Below are 19,815 nucleotides of genomic sequence, written 5' to 3' on the forward strand. Positions count from 1 at the left end.
CACGGTGGCGCTGTGGTACAAGGTCCCGCGCCGCCTCTTCCTCTTCAACGAGGAGGCGCGTGACGGCGACGGCAACGTCTTCGTGTCGGCCGAGGGATGCGCGCAGGGAGACCCGCTCGGCCCGTTCCTCTTCGCCATCGGCTACCACTGGACGCTCCTCGAGATGCAAGTGCGCAACCCGTCCGCCCTCATTTTAGCCTACCTGGTCGTCTTTTGATGACACATACGTTGCGGATGCGCCGAGGCCTGCTCTCGAGGCGATGCTCGAAGGCGACGACCTCGCTCGGAGGTGGAGCGGGGTGGAGAGCAACGTCAGCAAGCGTCAAATCTGGGCGCCGCGGTGAAGCAGCTCAGGACCCCGCACGCTCGAGCCCGCACGCGCGCAAGCCGTCGAGCGCGGGCTCGCGCAAAAATTCTTTTGTCCGCCATCGCACGACGATCGCAGCGGTTGGCCTCCTGGAATATTGCAGTCGGTCACGTCCCCATCTTGGCCCGCCGGAGCGACGCCCCCGTGCGCCAGCGACGACTGCCTCATCTCGGGTTGCAGAGCACATTCTTCAGCCTCTGCGCGATCGCGATGCTGGCTTCGCCCTCGCCACGGCCGTCGAAGCAATCGCACGTCTCCTTGCAGTAAAAGTGGAGCGAATTTGCGCCGGGGCCCCAGATGACGTTCGGGTGGCTCTCGACCACCGCGTGCGCGTCCAAGATCTCGCCACCGTACCGGGCGACGGTCTTGCGAGCGATCGCATTGTAGATTTTTGCGTCCGAGTTGAAGCGAGGGCCTCGCCCGTTGTTTGATTGCTGCCACTTCGGACTCGCGTTCGCCAACGGCGTGCCCAGGCGGAACACAAGGCGCGCGGCCGGCGCGAGCCGGCGTAGCTGCACGAGGGCACGTTCGAGCTCGATGGTGTAGTCGGTGATGTTGTGGATCATCATCAGATCCCACGCCATAGATCCAAGCACGACCACGTGGGGCGGCGGGTAGATACGAAAGTAATCGTCAATGTTGGCAGCGTGGTACCAAAAGGACGCGCGCTGACCGACCGAAAGGTGAATGTTGTTGACCTTACTCAGGTCGGAGAGCGATGTCAGGAAGCGATAGTGCAGCCGGTGCGAGCCCATCACACCGCACAGCACGTCGTTCCCTTTATTCCGTTTGGGGTCGCGTGCCGTGTGATTGAACGTCACCTGGGGAGCGTCGCCCACGCGAGTGCCGTGCTCGTCGAGGAAGAAGTCACGAAAAATGCCACGCATGATCGAGTCGCCCAGGAAGAGGATTGTAGCGCTGGGGCCGCAGAAGTCGACAAACTGAGAGCGCATGCCACTCGCGCTCTGCAGCTGCCCAGCACGCAGCCGGCCAAGGCAGTCAACCATCGTGCCGCGATCGTAGAAAGCAAATCTGCCTTCCTTGCATACCAGCGCATGTCTTGCGCGCTTGAATGGGATGCGGCACGCGTCCAAGCAGCTTCGTGCCGGCAGCCAGCTGACGCTCTCGTCGCCACGGCACAGCGAGCGGCCGTCCCCGCTCGGTGTAACTTCAGAGGCATTCACGCAGCACTGCTCACGCACCATGCCACCGGGTGAGAAGAGGTCTGCTCTGGCGCCTCAGCGACGATGCCGCCGATCGGGACGTAGAGCGACTTGGCCAGCGCCTGCTCGTGCGGTCGCGCTGCGGGGAACAGCGAGCGCGGGGCGAAAGCGCCGCCCGGCGGATGCGGTTTACGAACGAAGAAACAACTTTGACAAAAATTGGGGCTATCTGTTTATTCTGTCTATTTTTTCTGAGCTAGCCTTCACTCACACGCAAGGCTGGCACAGAAAGCAAGAAAACAGCAAAAAACCCTCGGATACTTTTTATTGAGCTTAGCCCTCGATGTTATGAAGCAAACGCAAGGCGGACATGGCATATCGCTCTCGGGCCCACAGACATACCTTGAAGGGTGATGACGGCCGCGCCATGGGAGGACATGAGCCGACCTGTGCCGCCGGCCTGCGCCTGCCCGAGCGCGTGCGCAGCGCGTGCGCCCATTGGTCTCTACATGTATCATCCTGCGGATGCGGTGGAGCCTACCTAGGGTGGAGCTGGCCAGCATTCGGACGCACTGGGTGGCCGGAGCGCCTCTCGCGTTTGCGCTCTGCCTAAAGCGCATGCAAGCACTACTTCCGCCCTCCTCACGAGCTGGAGGCAGAGAGAGAGAGAGAGAGAGATTTTCAATACCAAATGAGTGATTGTTTGGAGGCACGGTGTCCAGTGAGTGAGTGAGTGACGCTGCCGCGCGCGGAGACGCGGACACTGCGGCGGCCTTCGCAGCGCAGCGTCATGGAGCTAGCAGCCTCTATCGACGCCGCGCCAGGTCGCCGCGGAAGCAGCTCAGGACCCCGCGCGCTCGAGCCCGCACGCGCGCAAGCCGTCGTGGACCACCAAGAACTGGCACGGGCTGCAGATGCAGCGCTTGTCTGTCGTTCTCCACACCGCCGTGGCGTGGCAGACGGTGAACGAGCTAGCGTGCGGGGACAGCGGCATTGTGCACGGAGCTAAGTGCATTGCCGTTCTTAACGGAGTCGCTTAGGCGGCTCCGGTGGTGTGCCGGTGATAGTACTAGCACGCGCCAGTTCGCACCTGTGTCGAGCCTGTGTGCTGTGAGAGAGAGTTGTCTTGTTTAAATTCTTTAGTGCCAGTGCGAGCCAGTCCCGTGCCCAGTCCTGTGCCCAGTGTCGTGCGAGGGAGTTTTGTTGTAAAATTCTTTCGTCGATGTCCCCAACGAACGCCAGGCCACAGGCCAGTGGCAACCAGTGGCAACCAACGCAGCACCCGCAGCCTCTGTATCCGCAGCAGCATCCGCCGCATCCACAGTTTGTGCTTTCGTTGCCTCGCCACTCCTATCCTCGTCCGCCGCACCAGCAGCGGCAGTACTCAATTCGTCCGCCCGAGCTCATGCCACTACCACGGCACAGCGGCGCAGGAGTGGATCGCAGGCCCACTTGGCCGCCGCCGCCGCAAGCGCCGCAGCCGTGGCCACAGAACCGACAGCCGCAACCTCAGGCCTATCCGCAGCAGCCGCACGCCTACCAGCACCTGCGCCCGCCGCGCCCGCCGCACCCGCCGCACCCGCCGCACCCGCCGCACCCGCCGCACCCGCAGTGTGTGCCGCTTTCTTTGATGCCTCGCCACTCCTATCCTCCGCCGCATGGAACGCACCAGCAGCTGCAGTACTCCCTTCCGCCCGAGCACAGCGGCTCAGGAGTGGATCGCAGGCACAGCTGGCCGCCGCCGCCACTTCCGCCGCAGTCGCGGCCACAGTACCGATCACCACAACCTCAGGCCTATCCGCCGCAGCCGCACGCCTACCCGCACCTGCGCCCGCACCCACCGCCGCCCCACCCGCTACCGCCCCACCCGCTGCCGAGGCCTCCGGGCGGTGGTCTGGCGGGCGGTGGCAAGCGACCCCGCGACGAGTCGCTCGACCACAGCAGCTGGCGGCGCGACGAGCAACAGAGCAGCGACGCGCGCATTCGCGTCGAGCCCAGCCGTAGTGCTGCCGGTGGTCAGTGCAATGCTAAGCAGCTCAACAACCGCATCTCTGATGCCAGCGGCACCGAAGAGCTGCTCACGCTCTTCGCTGCCCACAGCACGGGCTTGGATCACATCCATGCAGGAAATTTGTGGAACAAGCTCGGCAAGCAGAACATTGAGCGGCGGCACGAGGAGCAGCTTGAGCAGCTGGTGCGACGTACGCTCGACCTCGTTTCGTCGTGCGAGGCGCGAACTCTGTCGAACATAGCTCACGGTGTTGCCAAATGCCGGCTGCCAGCGAGCGTGGTGAGCTCGCTGTTCGCAGCGCTGGCGGAGGCGGCGGTGCGCAGCGGGCTAGCTGGCTTCAGCCCTCAGAACGTGGCCAACATGGTGTGGGCGTATGCGACGGCGGGCGTAGCTGCAGACGCGCTGTATGCGGCGGTGGCGGAGGCGGCGGTGCGCGGCGGGCTGGCTCGCTTCAACCCGCAGGAGCTAGCCAATACGGTGTGGGCGTATGCGACGGCGGGCGTGGCAGCAGACGCGCTGTATGCGGCGGCGGCGGAGGCGGCGGTGCGCGGCAGGCTGGCTGGCTTCACGCCTCAAAACTTGGCCAACACGGTGTGGGCGTACGCTACGGCGGGCGTGGCTGCGGACGCGCTGTACGCGGCGGTGGCGGAGGCGGCGGTGCGCGACAGGTTGGCTGGCTTCAATTCTCAGGACCTGTCCAACACGGTGTGGGCGTATGCGACGGCGGGCGTGGCTGCAGACGCGCTGTACACAGCAGTGGCGGAGGCAGCGGTGCGTGGCGGGCTGGCTGGCTTCACGCCTCAGGCACTGTCCAACACGGTGTGGGCGTATGCGACGGCGGGTGTGGCAGCAGACGCGCTGTATGCGGCGGTGGCGGAGGCGGCGGCGCGCGGCGGGCTGGCTGGCTTCAACCCTCAGGCGCTGGCCAACACGGTGTGGGCGTATGCGACGGCGGGCGTGGCAGCAGACGCGCTGTATGCGGCGGTGGCGGAGGCGGCGGTGCGCGGCAGGCTGGCTGGCTTCACGCCTCAGAACTTGGCCAACACGGTGTGGGCGTACGCGACGGCGGGCGTGGCAGCAAATGCGCTGTATGCGGCGGTGGCGGAGGCGGCGGTGCGTGGCGGGCTGGCTGGCTTCAACCCTCAGAACCTGTCCATCACGGTGTGGGCGTATGCGACGGCGGGCGTGGCTGCGGACGCGCTGTACGCGGCGGTGGCGGAGGCGGCGGTGCGCAGCGGGTTTGCCGGCTTTACGCCTCAGAACCTGTCCAACACAGTGTGGGCGTACGCGACGGCGGGCGTGGCAGCAAATGCGCTGTATGCGGCGGTGGCGGAGGCGGCGGTGCGCGGCGGGCTGGCTGGCTTCAACCCGCAGGACCTGTCCATCACGGTGTGGGCGTATGCGACGGCGGGCGTGGCTGCGGACGCGCTGTACGCGGCGGTGGCGGAGGTGGCGGTGCGCGGCGGGCTGGCCGGCTTTACGCCTCAGAACTTGGCAAACACGGTGTGGGCGTATGCGACGGCGGGCGTGGCTGCAGACGCGCTGTATGCGGCGGTGGCGGAGGCGGCGGCGCGCAGTCGGCTGGCTGGCTTCGACCCTCAGGCGCTGTCCAACACGGTGTGGGCGTATGCGACGGCGGGCGTGGCTGCGGACGCGCTGTATGCGGCGGTGGCGGAGGCGGCAGTGCGCAGTCGGCTGGCTGGCTTCGACCCTCAGGCGCTGGCCAACACGGTGTGGGCGTATGCGACGGCGGGCGTAGCTGCAGACGCGCTGTATGCGGCGGTGGCGGAGGCGGCGATGCGCGACAAGCTGGCTGGCTTCAATTCTCAGAACTTGGCCAACATGGTGTGGGCGTATGCGACGGCAGATTATTGTCACCAGGCACTGCTTGCCCAGTGCCTGCGCACGGTCAGCGCCTCGCTTGCGCAGGATCCGTCAGGGTGGAGCTCTGAGCACCACTCTCAGTTGCACCAATGGCAGCTCTGGCTCTCCCTGGAGCGAGGCGAAGACGGGCAGCAGTATCTCCTTCCCGACTCACAGCGCCAGCTTTGCCGCGACGCTATGGTCGCGAACTTAGCTCGGCCGTCAGGCTTGCAGCGCTCGGTTGCAGCTGCCCTCACCTCCGTCCAGCACGGCTTCGAGGAGGAGTGTCTCGAGCCGCTCACCGGCTACTCGCTCGACCTGGCGATACCCTCGACACGCATCGCGATCGAGGTGGACGGCCCCTTTCACTTCCTCCTGCCCGACGGCCGGGGCGTGCGCAGACCCAACGGGCCGACGCTGCTCAAGCGGCGCCTCCTCGCGGCGGCCGGCTGGCGGGTGATCAGCGTTCCATTCTTCGAGTGGGACGCCTTGCCGACGGCCAGCGAGCGGCAAACCTACCTGGAGAGGGCGGTCGCCCTGTCGGAGTAAGCTACGGTCCAGTATACAGCGGGGAAGGAAAGTAAAATGTGCAGCGCTCTACTTGGAGGAGCCCTCGATCTTGGGAATGAGAGTATACACACTGTCGCGCCCTTTTTTGCTTGATGTGAGCAAACCAAACGGTGAAAACGAAAAGTAGCCTCTGTACGTCGTAGAGCCGTACACACATCTTGGCTCTCACAGGGCCTGCAAGAACAGAGATGCTCGCGCGCCCGTGTACCGTATAAGCCCCGTAGCCGTATCACGTAGCACACACCCAGAAGGACGTCCCAACGGCCGAGGAACAGGAGGGGTCCGGGGAGCCTCCCCGACAGCTCACTGCGGCTTTGCCTTCGCCCACGCCTTCTCGCTCGGCTTGCCCTCGCCGTAAAACTCGACGAACTCGGCGCAAGTGTAGAGAGCTGGCCCTCGCGCCGCTCCGCATCGGCGTCAACCGGGCCGTCGCCGGGCTCGCCGCCGTCGGCGGGCCCCGTAAGGGCGAGCGGCGGCGGCGCGTTGAGGTCCTATGGTGGAGAGGAGGAGGTAGCGAACTCAACTGAGTAGGCGGCGAGCAGTTGAGCGAGGTGTGTGTGTGTGTGTGTGTGTGTGTGTGTGTGTGTGTGTGTGTGTGTGTGTGTGTGTGTGTGTGTGTGTGTGTGTGTGTGTGTGTGTGTATGTGTGTGGCCAAGACGCAAGAGTCGCCTTCGTCATAGCCCCAGAGAGAGAGACGTGACGAGGCCGGCCCCAATTGCAGCCGAGCACACAGCTCCCCTTACGCCCTCACAGTGCAGTGTCAAATGTACACTCCCAGATCGAGAGACGACTCCCGCGAAAGCACGGCTGGCATCCGTAGAAATACGTCCTAGGCGCTGATTGATTGATGGGAAGGCGAAACACAGTCCGACCAACGACTGGGACACCAACGCGGTATGGGTGGACGCAGGACGGGCGATGACGGTCACACAGGAGCGACACACAGAACCACAAGACAAGACACTCAGCCGAACTGACTGCCACACATCCTGAGCGAACTTCCCTAGTCACCCGCGGCCGGACTCCATCCGGCACGCGTCGCTGGGCGCTCAGAGCCGCGTCCCCTGCTCGCCACCCCGACGCCTAAGGCGCTGTGCGCCTGGTCTGTGTTCACTGTGGAACCACTACCTGGTACTCGTGCAGCCACAACTTCTGGGCCCAGGCTGCGGCTGGCCGCTGCCTCCCTCGGCGCGGCCAGATAACCGTCGATTTTTGCAGACGCAGGCCAGACGATGTCGAACAGCGGCTTCTCGCCGCTGGTTTGCCTCGGCACCGCCGCCACGGGGCTGCTGCTCCTCGCCTATCAGCTCCAGCCGGCGCCGGCGCCGCAGGTGCAGCGTGCTCCCGCAGCCCTCGGCGCGACAGCCAAGGCACGGCCATCCAGCATGCAGTCAGCAGCGACCGCCTTGCCGGTCGGGTCTCCGCCGCCGATTGGCGCCGCCGGGCTCTCCGCCTCGTACCGCGACCACCTCAGCGACTCCGCGCTCGCAGTGCTCAATCGCGAGCGGGCAAAGGCGGCCGGGCCGCGGCACGCGGCCGCCTTCCGCGTGTACGTGCCCTCTGTGCCGGGCGACCGCGTCGGCGGCGACCTCGAGGAGCCCGACACACTGGCTCGCGCCGTCGCGGCGTCTGCCGCCGACGGCGAGGTGATGCTGCTGTGCGTGGGCGGGTCGGGCGCGATGCGGACGGGGCTCAACCTTGTGCTCAACTTCCGTGCGATGGGCCTCTACCACATGCTCGTCCTCGCCCTCGAACGCGACGTCTGCACCTCCCTCTGGGACGCCCTCCCCTCGCTGGCCTGCGTGTGGTGGCCGCGCCGGCTCGAGGCGCCCAGGTGTCGCGCCTCGTGCAGGCGGTAAAGGAGCTGTGGACGGCGTCTCTTCACGGCGGTGGTGTGAACAGGTGTCGCGCCTCGTGCAGGCGGTAAAGGAGCTGTGGACGGCGTCTCTTCACGGCGGTGGTGTGAACAGGCCGGCGTCGCTCTACAACACAATGTTCAACAAGGTTGCGCTCGCCTTCTTCGAGGCTCGCAAGGTGCTGCTCGAGCGGCTCGTGGTGAAGCACCGCCTCAACGTCCTCCATCTCGACGCGGACACGATCTGGTTCGACACTTCCTAGACACTTCCTAGACACTCCTCCTCCCGCAGGCTCTCTCACCTCCGCTCCCTCACCTCAGCTCCCCAACCTCGCCCGCCGGCCACGCACCGCCGGCCGGCCGCCCTCTCGCTACCGCCCCGTCGGCACGCCCCGCCCCGCCCCCAACCCGCGTACCCCGTCCTCAAGACGGTCTACCGCGGTTCGTGCTCCACGGATGAAGTCTTGTCCACAGGTTCGCCAACCCTTACCCCGTCCTCAAGACGGTCTACCGCGACCACGCCATCGTCGTTCAGGCCGACAACCCCTTCGCCAACGCCGGCCTCCTGTGGGCGCAGAGGGGGGCTAAGTACGAACGCCTAGCCGACTCGGAGCGTTCAACACGCGTTAGGCATCCTGTACGTGCAGAATGTGGCGCCCGGCGACAGCGCGGCGATCGAGCTCGCCTCCCCTACCCCCACGGTGCCCGAACCCATCCCCTACCCCCCACGGCACCCGAACCCTAGGCATGGGTGCTCGAGGAGCTCAACCGGCGCATCGACCGGTTCACCTACCGGCCAGAGTCCGTCAAGGAGCTCCCCTCCTCGGGCTGGTCGACGCCGCCGCATTTTGCGAATGCCGACGAGCAGGCCAGCCTGAGTCACTCTTGTTGTGATGAGTGTATGAGTCGTGCTTGAAGACTCTCACCCCATTCTTCTCCCTCTCTTCGCACTCTCATTCTCACCACTCGTCCCATTCCTACGCCGGCGAGGTAGGCCAACCTGAACGACATCATCGCGTCGTCTCTCAACGGCGCCCCCACGTTTGCGGCCGGCGTCGAGTTCTACGAGGCCCGCTTCAAGAAAGACAAGGGGTCGCAGGAGGCGGCCAAGCGGATGCAGGACGGCCGAGAGGGACGCGCAAGCGCAGCCGCGCGCGAATCCTACCCTACCAACCCGGTACCCGAACCCATGCAGGACGGCCGATGGACGCGCAAGCAGCAGCAGGGCGATGTCGCGCCGGCGCGCCAGCGGCTCGTCCCTTTAGAAGCGGAATCTCTCCCCATCTCTCCCCATACCTCACCGTCTCTCCCCATCTCTCCCCATCTCTCCTCATCTCTCCCCGTAGTCTGCACAGTCCCGCCTTCCCGCCCCCGGACGTCGGTGTATTCCGCACGCAGGCGCGTCTCGCTCACGCCAGACCATCTCTCCCCATATCTCCCCATATCTCGCAGGCTCGTCTCGCTCAAGCCAGACCATAGCCTCGACAAGGTCGTCCACCTGTGCAAGATGGACTCGTGGGGCGCCGTCTCCGCCGCCCCGCTCCGCGTGCCCGGCAACGCCTCTGCGCCCGCCGCGTCGCTGCTGCAGCTGTGCGTGTCTCAAGGAAGTGATCGTCTGGTTCTTCTACTGCTTAGGCGCCCGCCGCGTCGCTGCTTCTCGCGCCCGAGTGGCTCTTCTCTCACTTTCCGTACGGCATCTTCTTCCCGGCGTACCGCGTCTGCCACGCCGCCTCGTGGGGGTGGGAGATAGGGGGAGATCGGGGGAGGTGGGTGGAGATAACGGGGGACAGGGGGAGGTCTGGGGGAAGGTGAGGGGGAGATCGGGGGAGGTATGGGGAGGCATGGGGAGGTGAGGATGGGGAGAGGGGGGGGTACGGGGAGGTACGGGGAGGTACGGGGAGATATGGGGAGATGTAGCCACGTCGCCTCGCGAGGTGGGCGGGCTGTGAACAGCGCCTCTTCACACCTCTGGCTGTGAACCAGGTGGGAGGGTCTCTCCCCACTCGAGCAGCGGCTGTGCATGCCTGGCGACCCCCACACCGCCCGGCCCCCGGCCACGGCGCGCGTGGCCGTGAACGGCGCCTCTTCACACCTCTGGCTGTGAGCAGGGTTCCGCGTGCCGACGGTGATGGTGCACATGGCGGGGCTGCGGAACGGGCAGTGGGGGCGGCGCGGCGTGATGCGCGCGTTTGGCGTGTGGCATGAGGAGGCGGACAAGGTGTGAAGAGGCGCTGTTCACAGCCCGCCCACCTCACGAGACGACGTGGCTACATCTCCCCATCTCTCCCCACACCTCCCCACACCTCCCCACACCTCCCCCACACCTCCCCACACCTCACCCGATCTCCCCCTCCCCCCCCCCCCCCCTAAGGTGGCGCCCGAGACGTGGGTGTCGCCGCGGACAGAGCGACTGGTGGCGAAGCCCTCAGACCTGCTGCGGCCGGGCCTCCCTCCCCAGATCTCCCCAGATCTCGCCATGCCTCTTGTAGGCCGGGCCAGACATGCTGCGGGCGGGCCTCGCCTCAATGTCCGACTTCGACGCGTTTGCAGCGCGGCTGCTGCTGCTCGGCCTGCTTCTCGGCCGGCGCGTCGTCATGCCGCCGCTGCCAAAGGATGCGCGCTGGGCGGAGCGAGCTATCGAGCCGCGTCACCTGAGGGCGATCGAGGTCGGGTGCGGGCCGGACAAGCAGCGCGTCTGGCTCCCCATGCCGCACTTCAAGGAGCCGTGGTGCAGCGGGGTCGACTTTCTGTACGAGATCGACTACCGCGCCGTCGCCCCCTCCATCCCGCCCGCGGACGTGCCGCACATCCGCCGCCGTATTCACGGCCGTGAAGGGAGGATTCATCAGTGAGTAGGCCGTCAATGAACAGGTGTCCCACATCGCCGCCGCCTCGCTCCGCGTGGCGCCCGAGTCGGCCGCCGGGGCGCTCATCACCATGTCGGACGGGGCGAGAAGACACACGCCTTCGCCCCCCCGACCGCCCGAGTTGCCTGCCGCGTCTCTTCACAGCACGCCCGCTGTGAACAGGCGACCCCACCCGCCTCGCGCGTGCTCGTCCTCAACGCGGCGGGCGGCGGCGGCGGCGGCGGCTCGCCGCTCGGCTGGCTCCCGATCGACGACTGGAAGCGGAACGAGTGGAAGGGTCCGTTTGCACGCCGCGTGCGGCCGGCGCTCGAGGCGGCGGGGCTCGAGAACCTCAGGTCTCGTGCGCGGCTTGAGCCGCTGCACGGGAGGAGCCGTTGGACGAGGCACGGTTGCTCGCTGATAGGATCGTGCGCGACTGCATGCACTCCCTCGCGACGAGCAGGGACTAGACTTGCTCGACGGGCGCGCGCCGGAGCAACACGCCAAGATCACCGCAGTGCAGCACGACGGGGGGAGTTCGGCACATGTCTCACATGCGTCTGCAGGGGTTTGTTGCTAGCTTTTTATGCGGTTCTGACGGTAAATTCCGCCGGAAAAAAAATACCAGCGATAGGGAATGGCCTGGGAGCCCCAGAAATGGCTGCCTACTTTTTGGGGCTGGTGCGGCGAGGCGAGGCGAGGCCTGTGTGGCGGCTTCTGGGAGGGGCTAGGAGAGGGGCGGGTTTGGCGGGAGAGGAGTCCGCGGGCGGCGCGAGCGGGCGTCCGGTGAGCGGTGTGGGCGGGGCCGTGCGTGGTTTTGCGAGCTTCGACCACGGGGCGGCGTCGTGGCCGCCGGGAGGCGAGGAATGTAGCAGCTCTGCTGTCTCGCACTGCTGCAGGCCGCCTGGCAGGCGGTGTCATGGCGCCCCGTGAGGTGCGGGGGGGAGGCCAGCGGCGCCGGGCCTGCCGCGCAGGGGCGGGCGGGGGCGGGGGCGGCGAGGTGGGCCCGTGCGAGCTGCTCTAGCACCCGAAATCAAGTCGTCGCCCAAAGTCGAGCAGGGGGCCTGGAGATTTGCAGCGCGCGCGGGGATGGTCATGGTGGCCGATGGGTTTATCGGACGAGGGCGATCCTGGGGGCTGCGGACGTCTCCTGCCGATTCTCCGCACGGCTGTTGGTCGCGGGTTGCGCGGGTCGCTCGTGGGGCGGCGTGGGGTCCGTCCTCGCGCGGGCTCTGAAGCGGGGCGATTTTCGGCCTCCCGCGTCGGCGTTTTGAGGGCCTTCCCGAGGGCTTCAGGCGGTGCGGGTTTGACGGGCGGTAGCGCGGGGCGGCCTCCACCGTTTTGGCGAAATGGCCGTTTTTCGCGCGCGGCCGGCGCTCGCCCCGGGAAAGTTGCCTCGCTCCGCTCGTCAACTTTCTCCCGGGCGAGAGGGGGGTGCGCGGGTGGCGGCAATAACTCTCTCTCTCCTTCTCTCTCTTCCTGCGCGCGCAGCGCGCGATTTTTTCGCGGGGTGGGCCCTTTTTATCGATTTTTGAGCCCTCGTCGAGCCGTGGACGGGGGACGTATAACCCTAGCTTAACCCTCGCTCGCGGCGTGTTACTACGTAACCCTAACTTGAGTGCGCGGCTCCGGCAACCGCTAACCCTAACCGCACACAACCTTGGCACACCTAACTGGCCATCCCTCCGGGGCGGAGAGCGACGCGAGTGCGAGGAGAGCCGGCTTCGTGCTTGCGGGCTCGCCGGAGGCGATCGCGTGGTGGCGAAGACTGAGGCGGCGGTGAGAGAGGTGGAGATGGCGGCGCGAGATGGCCGAGCGTGACAACGGCTGGCACCGCCGATGCGATGCTGCCGCCTCGTCATCGCTCCTTGGTGCAACGAGCGATGGAGCTGCTGCGATCTAGGGAGTGGCATCAGAGCGTCGCAACCGCGGCATCGAGGTGGCAGAGCGGACAGAGCAGCGAGAGGCGGCAGACGCTATCCACTCCAAGTAGATGCGAAGAACCTAGTAGCGAAGCACGAAGCGTGAGTGGGAGCGAGAGAAGCGAGCGGTGGTGCACTGTTGTCGAACGTGGCGAGCGAGGCAGTGCGAGAATGGGGAAGCGATCCGAAGTCACGGAGGCGAAGGCGGCGGCGGCGAAGGCGGCGGCGAGGGCAAGAGAGCGAGTGCGAGTCGCACGCACACGGAGTGAAATGCCATGGCTACGCGAGTGTGGTGTGGATGTGCGAAGGCGTTGCGTGGGTGCACACTGCGACGCTCCTCCGCGAGCGAGAGCAACTCGTACGCGCGAGCCGGCGTCGGGCCAAAGCAAAGAAAAACCGGGTTTTCTTTCTGTTATCAAGTTTCCTTTATAAATTTTCAAGTTTCCTTGCCTCGAAGGCAATGCCACATTTCTCTTTCGCGCTCTCGCCGGTTATCTGACAGCCGCCCTTCGCGCCACCAATCGGCCACGGTTGACAGCAATGCCCGGCCAGTGGCCTCTCGACGACAGCAAGGCGGTCTGGCACGCACTTTGCCACGTGCAGCTGCAGGCTGATGGCGAGCTTCCCGGTACTCAGGAGGTCAACGCCGTCGTGGCGAGGCTGGCCAAGCGATTCGGCCGAACCAACGGCGCAATCCGGTCGCGCATTCGTCACATGCACGACACGTCGCACGCTGCGTACACGGAGCTCGTTTCCTGCGGCGCCCGGCAGCCAGCGACCAACTCGGCCCCTCCTCCTCCAAGGCCCGCGGCGCCTCCGCAGACGGCTGCCGGCGATGCAAGCGGAGGCAACCTCTACTCAGCGCTCCGCTCCTTCAGGGCGCAACGGGCGCAGGCCGACAAGGTTGAGCCCTACCACGTCCTGCACAACTCCGTGCTGCGCAAGATTGCGGACCGCTGCCCGACGAGCCTCGATGAGCTCAAGCTCGTCAACGGCATCGGGATGGACAAGATGAACACTTACGGAAGCGAGATTGTGCGCATTTGTCAGGAGTCAGCGCCGGCTCGACCGGCCGCGCCTCCGGGGCCGCTGCCACAAGGCGCCACCACCACTCCGTGTGGCAAGCGTAAGACGCCCGCCACCGGGTCCGGCACCGCCACCGGCACGACGGTTGCCGTCGCTAAGAGGCCCTCGGGGTGGCCGTACGCGTCGTCGCCGGCGCCCAAGCCGGGCATCCCATGATGCAGGGCCGGATGGGCCGTCGCTCTGGTCCACATCCGCCGACGAGTAGTTCCGGCCGGGGTGTGTGTTGCTGTTGGTTAGGAGCGCAAAACGGTTCGTTGGCATTTACACGGCGTTGTTGTCTGGTGAGTTTTATTTCAAAAATGATTTCCGGCGTTGCCGCCGACGTTTCCCACGGAGTGCGACATTTGCCGTGTGCGCGGCGGCACTCAGCTCCGCCAACGGCGGCGAGATGGCTCAAAAGCATGTTCGAGAAGTGCCAAGAGACTGACAACTACTCCGCCGTTGTGCCATCCGATGAAAACAAGGGGGAAAAAGAAAACATATCTTTTCTACGGCTCGCCGACTCACGAGACGGCCGTCGCGCTGCGTACGCAACGTGTGCCCCTCTGTACGCTCCGCGCTCTCCACACGGCGCGCAGCGCCGTCTGAGCGGCTTGACGGCGAAAAAAAGACTTAGCGCCTTCGACGTGTGAAGAGACGATGTTCACACCTTTCGACTCGGATAGGGCTCGAGGCGCCGTTTTGTCAGACGCCGTTCACGGGGCGTGCGTCGTGTGTGCTGCGCTGCACGCTCAGCGCTGTTAGCACGGCGCGGAGCGCCCTTGGGGCGGCGAGAAGGCGCCGGACGGCGTTCACGGCTCGAGGTGTGAAGAGACGCCGTTCACACTTTATTCTGTGAATAGGGCGCAGATCGCCGACTCAAGAGACGGCCTTCGCGGTGCGTACGCAGCGTGAGTTCCTCTGCACGCGCCGCGCTCTTTACGCGGCGCGCAGCGCCGCTAGAGCGGTTTGACGGCGAAAAAAAGACTTAGCGGCTTCGAGGTGTGAAGAGACGATTCTCGCACTTTTTGACTCGGATAGGGCTCGAGGCGCCGTTTTATCAGACGCCGTGCAAGGGGCGCGTCGCGCGTGTGCTGCGCTGCACGCACGGCGCCGTTTGCACGGCGCGCAGCGCCCTTGGGGCGGTGAGAAGGCGCCGGACGGTGTTCACGGCTCGAGGTGTGAAGAGGCGCCGTTCACACTTTTTCCATGAACAGGGCTCGGCTCGCCGGCTCACGAGGCGGCTTTGGCGGTGCGTGTGCAGCACGCGCTCCTCTGTACGCGCCGCGCTCTCCACACGGCGCGCAGCGCCGCTAGAGCGGCTTGACGGCGAAAAAAAGACTTAGCGGTTTTGAGGTGTGAAAAGACGGTTCTCACACTTTTCGACTCGGATAGGGCTCGAGGCGCCGTTTGTCCAGACGCCGTTCACGGGGCGAGTCGCACGTGTGTTGTGCTACACGTTTGGCGCTGATAGCGCGGCGCGGAGCGCCATTGGGGCGGCGAGAAGGCGCTAGACGGCGTTCACGGCTCGAGGTGTGAAGAGACGCCGTTCACACTTTATGCTGTGAATAGGGCTCGGCTCGCCGGCTCACGAGGCGGCTTTGGCGGTGCGTTTGCAGCACGCGCTCCTCTGTACGCGCCGCGCTCTCCACACGGCGCGCATTCACACTCTTGGCTATGAATAGGGCTCGGCTCGCCGACTCGTGAGACGGCCTTCACCGTGCGTGTGCAGCGCGTGCTCCTCTGCACGCGCCGCGCTCTCTTTGCGGCGCGCAGCGCCGCTAGAGCGGCTTGACGGCGAAAAAATGACTTAGCGGTTTCGAGGTGTGAAATGACGGTTCTCACACTTTTCGACTCGGATAGGGCTTGAGGCGCCTTTTTAGCAGACGCCGTGCAAGGGGCGTGTCGCACGTGTGCTGCGCTGCACGACCGGCGCCGTTTGCACGGCGCGCAGCGCCCTTGGGGCGGTGAGAAGGCGCCGGACGGTGTTCACGGCTCGAGGTGTGAAGAGGCGCCGTTCACACTCTTTGCTATGAATAGGGCTCGGCTCGACGACTCGTGAGGCGGCCTTCACCGTGCGTGTGCAGCGCGTGCTCCTCTGCACGCGCCGTGCTCTCTTTGCGGCGCGCAGCGCCGCTAGAGCGGCTTGACGGCGAAAAAATGACTTAGCGGTTTCGAGGTGTGAAATGACGGTTCTCACACTTTTCGACTCGGATAGGGCTTGAGGCGCCGTTGTAGCAGACGCCGTGCGAGTGGCGTGTCGCACTTGTGCTGCGCTGCACGCTCGGCGCCGTTTGCACGGCGCGCAGCGCCCTTGGGGCGGTGAGAAGGCGCCGGACGGTGTTCACGGCTCGAGGTGTGAAGAGGCGCCGTTCACACTTTGTGCTATGAATAGGGCTCGGCTCGACGACTCGTGAGACGGCCTTCATCGTGCGTGTGCAGCGTGTGCTCCTCTGCACGCGCCGCGCTCTCTTTGCGGCGCGCAGCGCCGCTAGAGCGGTTTGACGGCGAAAAAATGACTTAGCGGTTTCGAGGTGTGAAATGACGGTTCTCACACTTTTCGACTCGGATAGGGCTCGAGGCGCCGTTTTAGCAGACGCCGTGCAAGGGGCGTGTCGCACGTGTGCTGCGCTGCACGCTCGGCGCCGTTTGCACGGCGCGCAGCGCCCTTGAGGCGGTGAGAAGGCGCCGGACGGTGTTCACGGCTCGAGGTGTGAAAAGGCGCCGTTCACACTCTTTGCTATGAATAGGGCTCGGCTCGACGACTCGTGAGGCGGCCTTCACCGTGCGTGTGCAGCGCGTGCTCCTCTGCACGCGCCGTGCTCTCTTTGCGGCGCGCAGCGCCGCTAGAGCGGCTTGACGGCGAAAAAATGACTTAGCGGTTTCGAGGTGTGAAATGACGGTTCTCACACTTTTCGACTCGGATAGGGCTTGAGGCGCCGTTGTAGCAGACGCCGTGCGAGTGGCGTGTCGCACTTGTGCTGCGCTGCACGCTCGGCGCCGTTTGCACGGCGCGCAGCGCCCTTGGGGTGGTGAGAAGGCGCCGGACGGTGTTCACGGTCTCGAGGTGTGAAGAGGCGCCGTTCACACTTTGTGCTATGAATAGGGCTCGGCTCGCCGACTCGTGAGACGGCCTTCATCGTGCGTGTGCAGCGTGTGCTCCTCTGCACGCGCCGCGCTCTCTTTGCGGCGCGCAGCGCCGCTAGAGCGGTTTGACGGCGAAAAAATGACTTAGCGGTTTCGAGGTGTGAAATGACGGTTCTCACACTTTTCGACTCGGATAGGGCTCGGGGCGCCGTTTTATCAGACGCCGTGCAAGTGGCGTGTCGCACGTGTGCTGCGCTACACGCTCGGCGCTGTTAGTACCGCGCGGAGCGCCTTTGGGGCGGTGAGAAGGCGCCGGACGGTGTTCACGGCTCGAGGTGTGAAGAGGCGCCGTTCACACTTTATGCCGTGAACAGGGCTCGGCTCGCCGGCTCACGAGGCGGCCTTCGGGGTGCGTTTGCAGCACGTGCTCCTCTGTACGAGCCGCGCTCTCTTTGCGGCGCGCAGCGCCGCTAGAGCGGTTTGACGGCGAAAAAAAGACTTAGCGGTTTGGAGGTGTGGAGACGAATTTCACACCTTTCGACTCGAATAGGGCTTGAGACGCCGTTTTACTGAGGCCGCTCAGTGGGTGTGCTGCGCGTGTGCTGTGCTATACGCTCGGCGCTGTTTGGTAGGCGCGGAGCGCCCTTGGGGCGGCGAGAAGGCGCCGGACGGCGTTCACGGTGTCGAGGTGTGAAGAGACGCCGTTCACACTTTCTGCTATGATCAGGGCCCGGCTCGCCAACTCACGAGACGGCCCTCGCGGTGCGCATCGTCTGCTCCTGTTCACGCGCCGCGCTCTCAATGCGGCGCGCAGCGCCGCTAGAGCGGCGTGGCGGCGGAAAAATGACTTAGCGGCTTCGAGGTGTGAAGAGACGGTTCTTATACTTTGTTGTTAAATTCTCACACTTTTCACACTACGAATGCCCCAGAAGCCACGGGCAGTGCGAAGGCGCGCGTGTTTTCTTCCCAGACCGGGCGGACGGGCAGACTCTCAGCTTCGCTCGCGGCAGCGCTTCTGCCTGCTCTTGCCCCTCTCGCCGCGATGCCACGATGCAGCGCACTAGATGCACCCTCCCGGCGCGGCACGGCGCCGGGCCGCTCGTCGGCGCGGTCTGATTGCCGCCGCGGCTCTCGTCGCGCCGCTTCGTCTCCGCCGCCGTCTCGGCGGCCGCGCGGGCTGAGCTGGGAAGGTTCCGCTCTGGAACTTATTTACGTGGGCACCGCACCGCCTCGCCTCGCGCCTCGCGCGGCCAACTCTCCACCCGCGGCGGCTGGCCGGCGCCACACGTACCTCCGCATCTCGCTCACCGAGCGCTGCTCGCTGCGCTGCACGTACTGCATGCCCGCGGACGGCGTGTCGCTCACGGACGCGCGGCGGCTCCTCTCGGCGGAGGAGCTGCTCCGCCTCGCCGCCCTCTTCGTCCGCGCCGGAGTCGACAAGATCCGCCTCACGGCGAGGTGATGCTGCTGTGTGTGGGCGGGTCGAACGCCTAGCCGACTCGGAGCGTTCAACACGCGTTAGGCATCCTGTACGTGCAGAATGTGGCGCCCGGCGACAGCGCGGCGATCGAGCTCGCCTCCCCTACCCCCACGGTGCCCGAACCCATCCCCTACCCCCACGGCACCCGAACCCTAGGCGTGGGTGCTCGAGGAGCTCAACCGGCGCATCGACCGGTTCACCTACCGGCCAGAGTCCGTCAAGGAGCTCCCCTCCTCGGGCTGGTCGACGCCGCCGCATTTTGCGAATGCCGACGAGCAGGCCAGCCTGAGTCACTCTTGTTGTGATGAGTATATAGTCGTGCTTGACGACTCTCACCCCATTCTTCTCCCTCTCTCCGCACTCTCATTCTCACCACTCGTCTCATTCCTACCCCGGCGAGGTAGGCCAACCTGAACGACATCATCGCGTCGTCTCTCAACGGCGCCCCCACGTTTGCGGCCGGCGTCGAGTTCTACGAGGCCCGCTTCAAGAAAGACAAGGGGTCGCAGGAGGCGGCCAAGCGGATGCAGGACGGCCGAGAGGGACGCGCAAGCGCAGCCGCGCGCCAATCCTACCCTACCAACCCGGTACCCGAACCCATGCAGGACGGCCGATGGACGCGCAAGCAGCAGCAGGGCGATGTCGCGCCGGCGCGCCAGCGGCTCGTCCCTTTAGAAGCGGAATCTCTCCCCATCTCTCCCCATACCTCACCGTCTCTCCCCATCTCTCCCCATCTCTCCCCATCTCTCCCCATACCTCACCGTCTCTCCCCATCTCTCCCCATCTCTCCCCATCTCTCCCCGTAGTCTGCACAGTCCCGCCTTCCCGCCCCCGGACGTCGGTGTGTTCCGCACGCAGGCGCGTCTCGCTCACGCCAGACCACATCTCCCCATATCTCCCCATATCTCGCAGGCTCGTCTCGGTCAAGCCAGACCACATCTCCCCATATCTCCCCATATCTCGCAGGCTCGTCTCGGTCAAGCCAGACCATCTCTCCCCATATCTCCCCATATCTCGCAGGCTCGTCTCGCTCAAGCCAGACCATAGCCTCGACAAGGTCGTCCACCTGTGCAAGATGGACTCGTGGGGCGCCGTCTCCGCCGCCCCGCTCCGCGTGCCCGGCAACGCCTCTGCGCCCGCCGCGTCGCCGCTGCAGCTGTGCGTGTCTCAAGGAAGTGATCGTCTGGTTCTTCTACTGCTTAGGCGCCCGCCGCGTCGCTGCTTCTCGCCCCCGAGTGGCTCTTCTCTCACTTTCCGTACGGCATCTTCTTCCCGGCGTACCGCGTCTGCCACGCCGCCTCGTGGGGGTGGGAGATAGGGGGAGATCGGGGGAGGTGGGTGGAGATAACGGGAGACAGGGGGAGGTCTGGGGGAAGGTGAGGGGGAGGTCGGGGGAGGAGGGAGGAGATAACGGGAGACAGGGGGAGGTCTGGGGGAAGGTGAGGGGGAGATCGGGGGAGGAGGGGGGAGGTATGGGAGGTGAGGATGGGGAGACGGGGGGGGGGGGGGGGGAGGTACCGGGAGGTACCGGGAGGTACCGGGAGATATGGGGAGATCTTACCCCCTCGCCTCCCGAGGTGGGAGGG

At 65.7% G+C, this 19,815-nt stretch overlaps 4 protein-coding genes across 4 annotated transcripts in view; all 4 read left to right on the plus strand.

Moving 5' to 3' along the window:
- Nucleotides 1-3,160: 3,160 nt before the first annotated feature.
- EMIHUDRAFT_222043 (hypothetical protein) lies at nucleotides 3,161-5,953 on the plus strand (the record flags this gene model as incomplete). The annotated part of the gene is made up of 3 exons (XM_005793379.1): nucleotides 3,161-3,244; nucleotides 3,443-3,820; nucleotides 5,471-5,953. 3 exons carry the CDS (start codon nucleotides 3,161-3,163, stop codon nucleotides 5,951-5,953), a joined length of 945 nt encoding a protein of 314 aa, XP_005793436.1.
- A 2,857-nt stretch (nucleotides 5,954-8,810) lies between these two features.
- EMIHUDRAFT_439439 (hypothetical protein) lies at nucleotides 8,811-11,277 on the plus strand (the record flags this gene model as incomplete). The annotated part of the gene is made up of 10 exons (XM_005793380.1): nucleotides 8,811-8,949; nucleotides 9,025-9,090; nucleotides 9,282-9,393; nucleotides 9,465-9,568; nucleotides 9,813-9,856; nucleotides 9,938-10,047; nucleotides 10,201-10,248; nucleotides 10,319-10,627; nucleotides 10,701-11,031; nucleotides 11,100-11,277. Coding segments are annotated over exons 2-10 (1,266 nt in total), but the record flags the coding sequence as incomplete, so codon positions are not given.
- Nucleotides 11,278-13,308: 2,031 nt separating this feature from the next.
- On the plus strand, nucleotides 13,309-13,997 carry EMIHUDRAFT_360691 (hypothetical protein; the record flags this gene model as incomplete). The annotated part of the gene is made up of 1 exon (XM_005793381.1): nucleotides 13,309-13,997. The coding sequence occupies one exon, from the start codon at nucleotides 13,312-13,314 to the stop codon at nucleotides 13,837-13,839; it is 528 nt and encodes a 175-aa protein (XP_005793438.1). The 3' UTR covers nucleotides 13,840-13,997.
- A 3,747-nt stretch (nucleotides 13,998-17,744) lies between these two features.
- Nucleotides 17,745-19,815, plus strand: part of EMIHUDRAFT_439441 (hypothetical protein) — a 3,445-nt gene continuing 1,374 nt past the window's right edge. Inside the window, exons 1-8 of the mRNA XM_005793382.1 lie at nucleotides 17,745-18,055; nucleotides 18,082-18,202; nucleotides 18,272-18,312; nucleotides 18,386-18,508; nucleotides 18,634-18,764; nucleotides 18,840-18,899; nucleotides 19,250-19,361; nucleotides 19,433-19,543. Of these exons, the coding sequence (XP_005793439.1) occupies nucleotides 17,792-18,055; nucleotides 18,082-18,202; nucleotides 18,272-18,312; nucleotides 18,386-18,508; nucleotides 18,634-18,764; nucleotides 18,840-18,899; nucleotides 19,250-19,361; nucleotides 19,433-19,543 (963 nt within the window). The 5' untranslated portion in view covers nucleotides 17,745-17,791. The remainder of the gene's footprint in view (nucleotides 18,056-18,081; nucleotides 18,203-18,271; nucleotides 18,313-18,385; nucleotides 18,509-18,633; nucleotides 18,765-18,839; nucleotides 18,900-19,249; nucleotides 19,362-19,432; nucleotides 19,544-19,815) is intronic.

The sequence above is a fragment of the Emiliania huxleyi genome, assembly GCF_000372725.1.
Source record: "Emiliania huxleyi CCMP1516 unplaced genomic scaffold EMIHUscaffold_101, whole genome shotgun sequence".
Lineage (NCBI taxonomy): Eukaryota > Haptophyta > Isochrysidales > Noelaerhabdaceae > Emiliania > Emiliania huxleyi.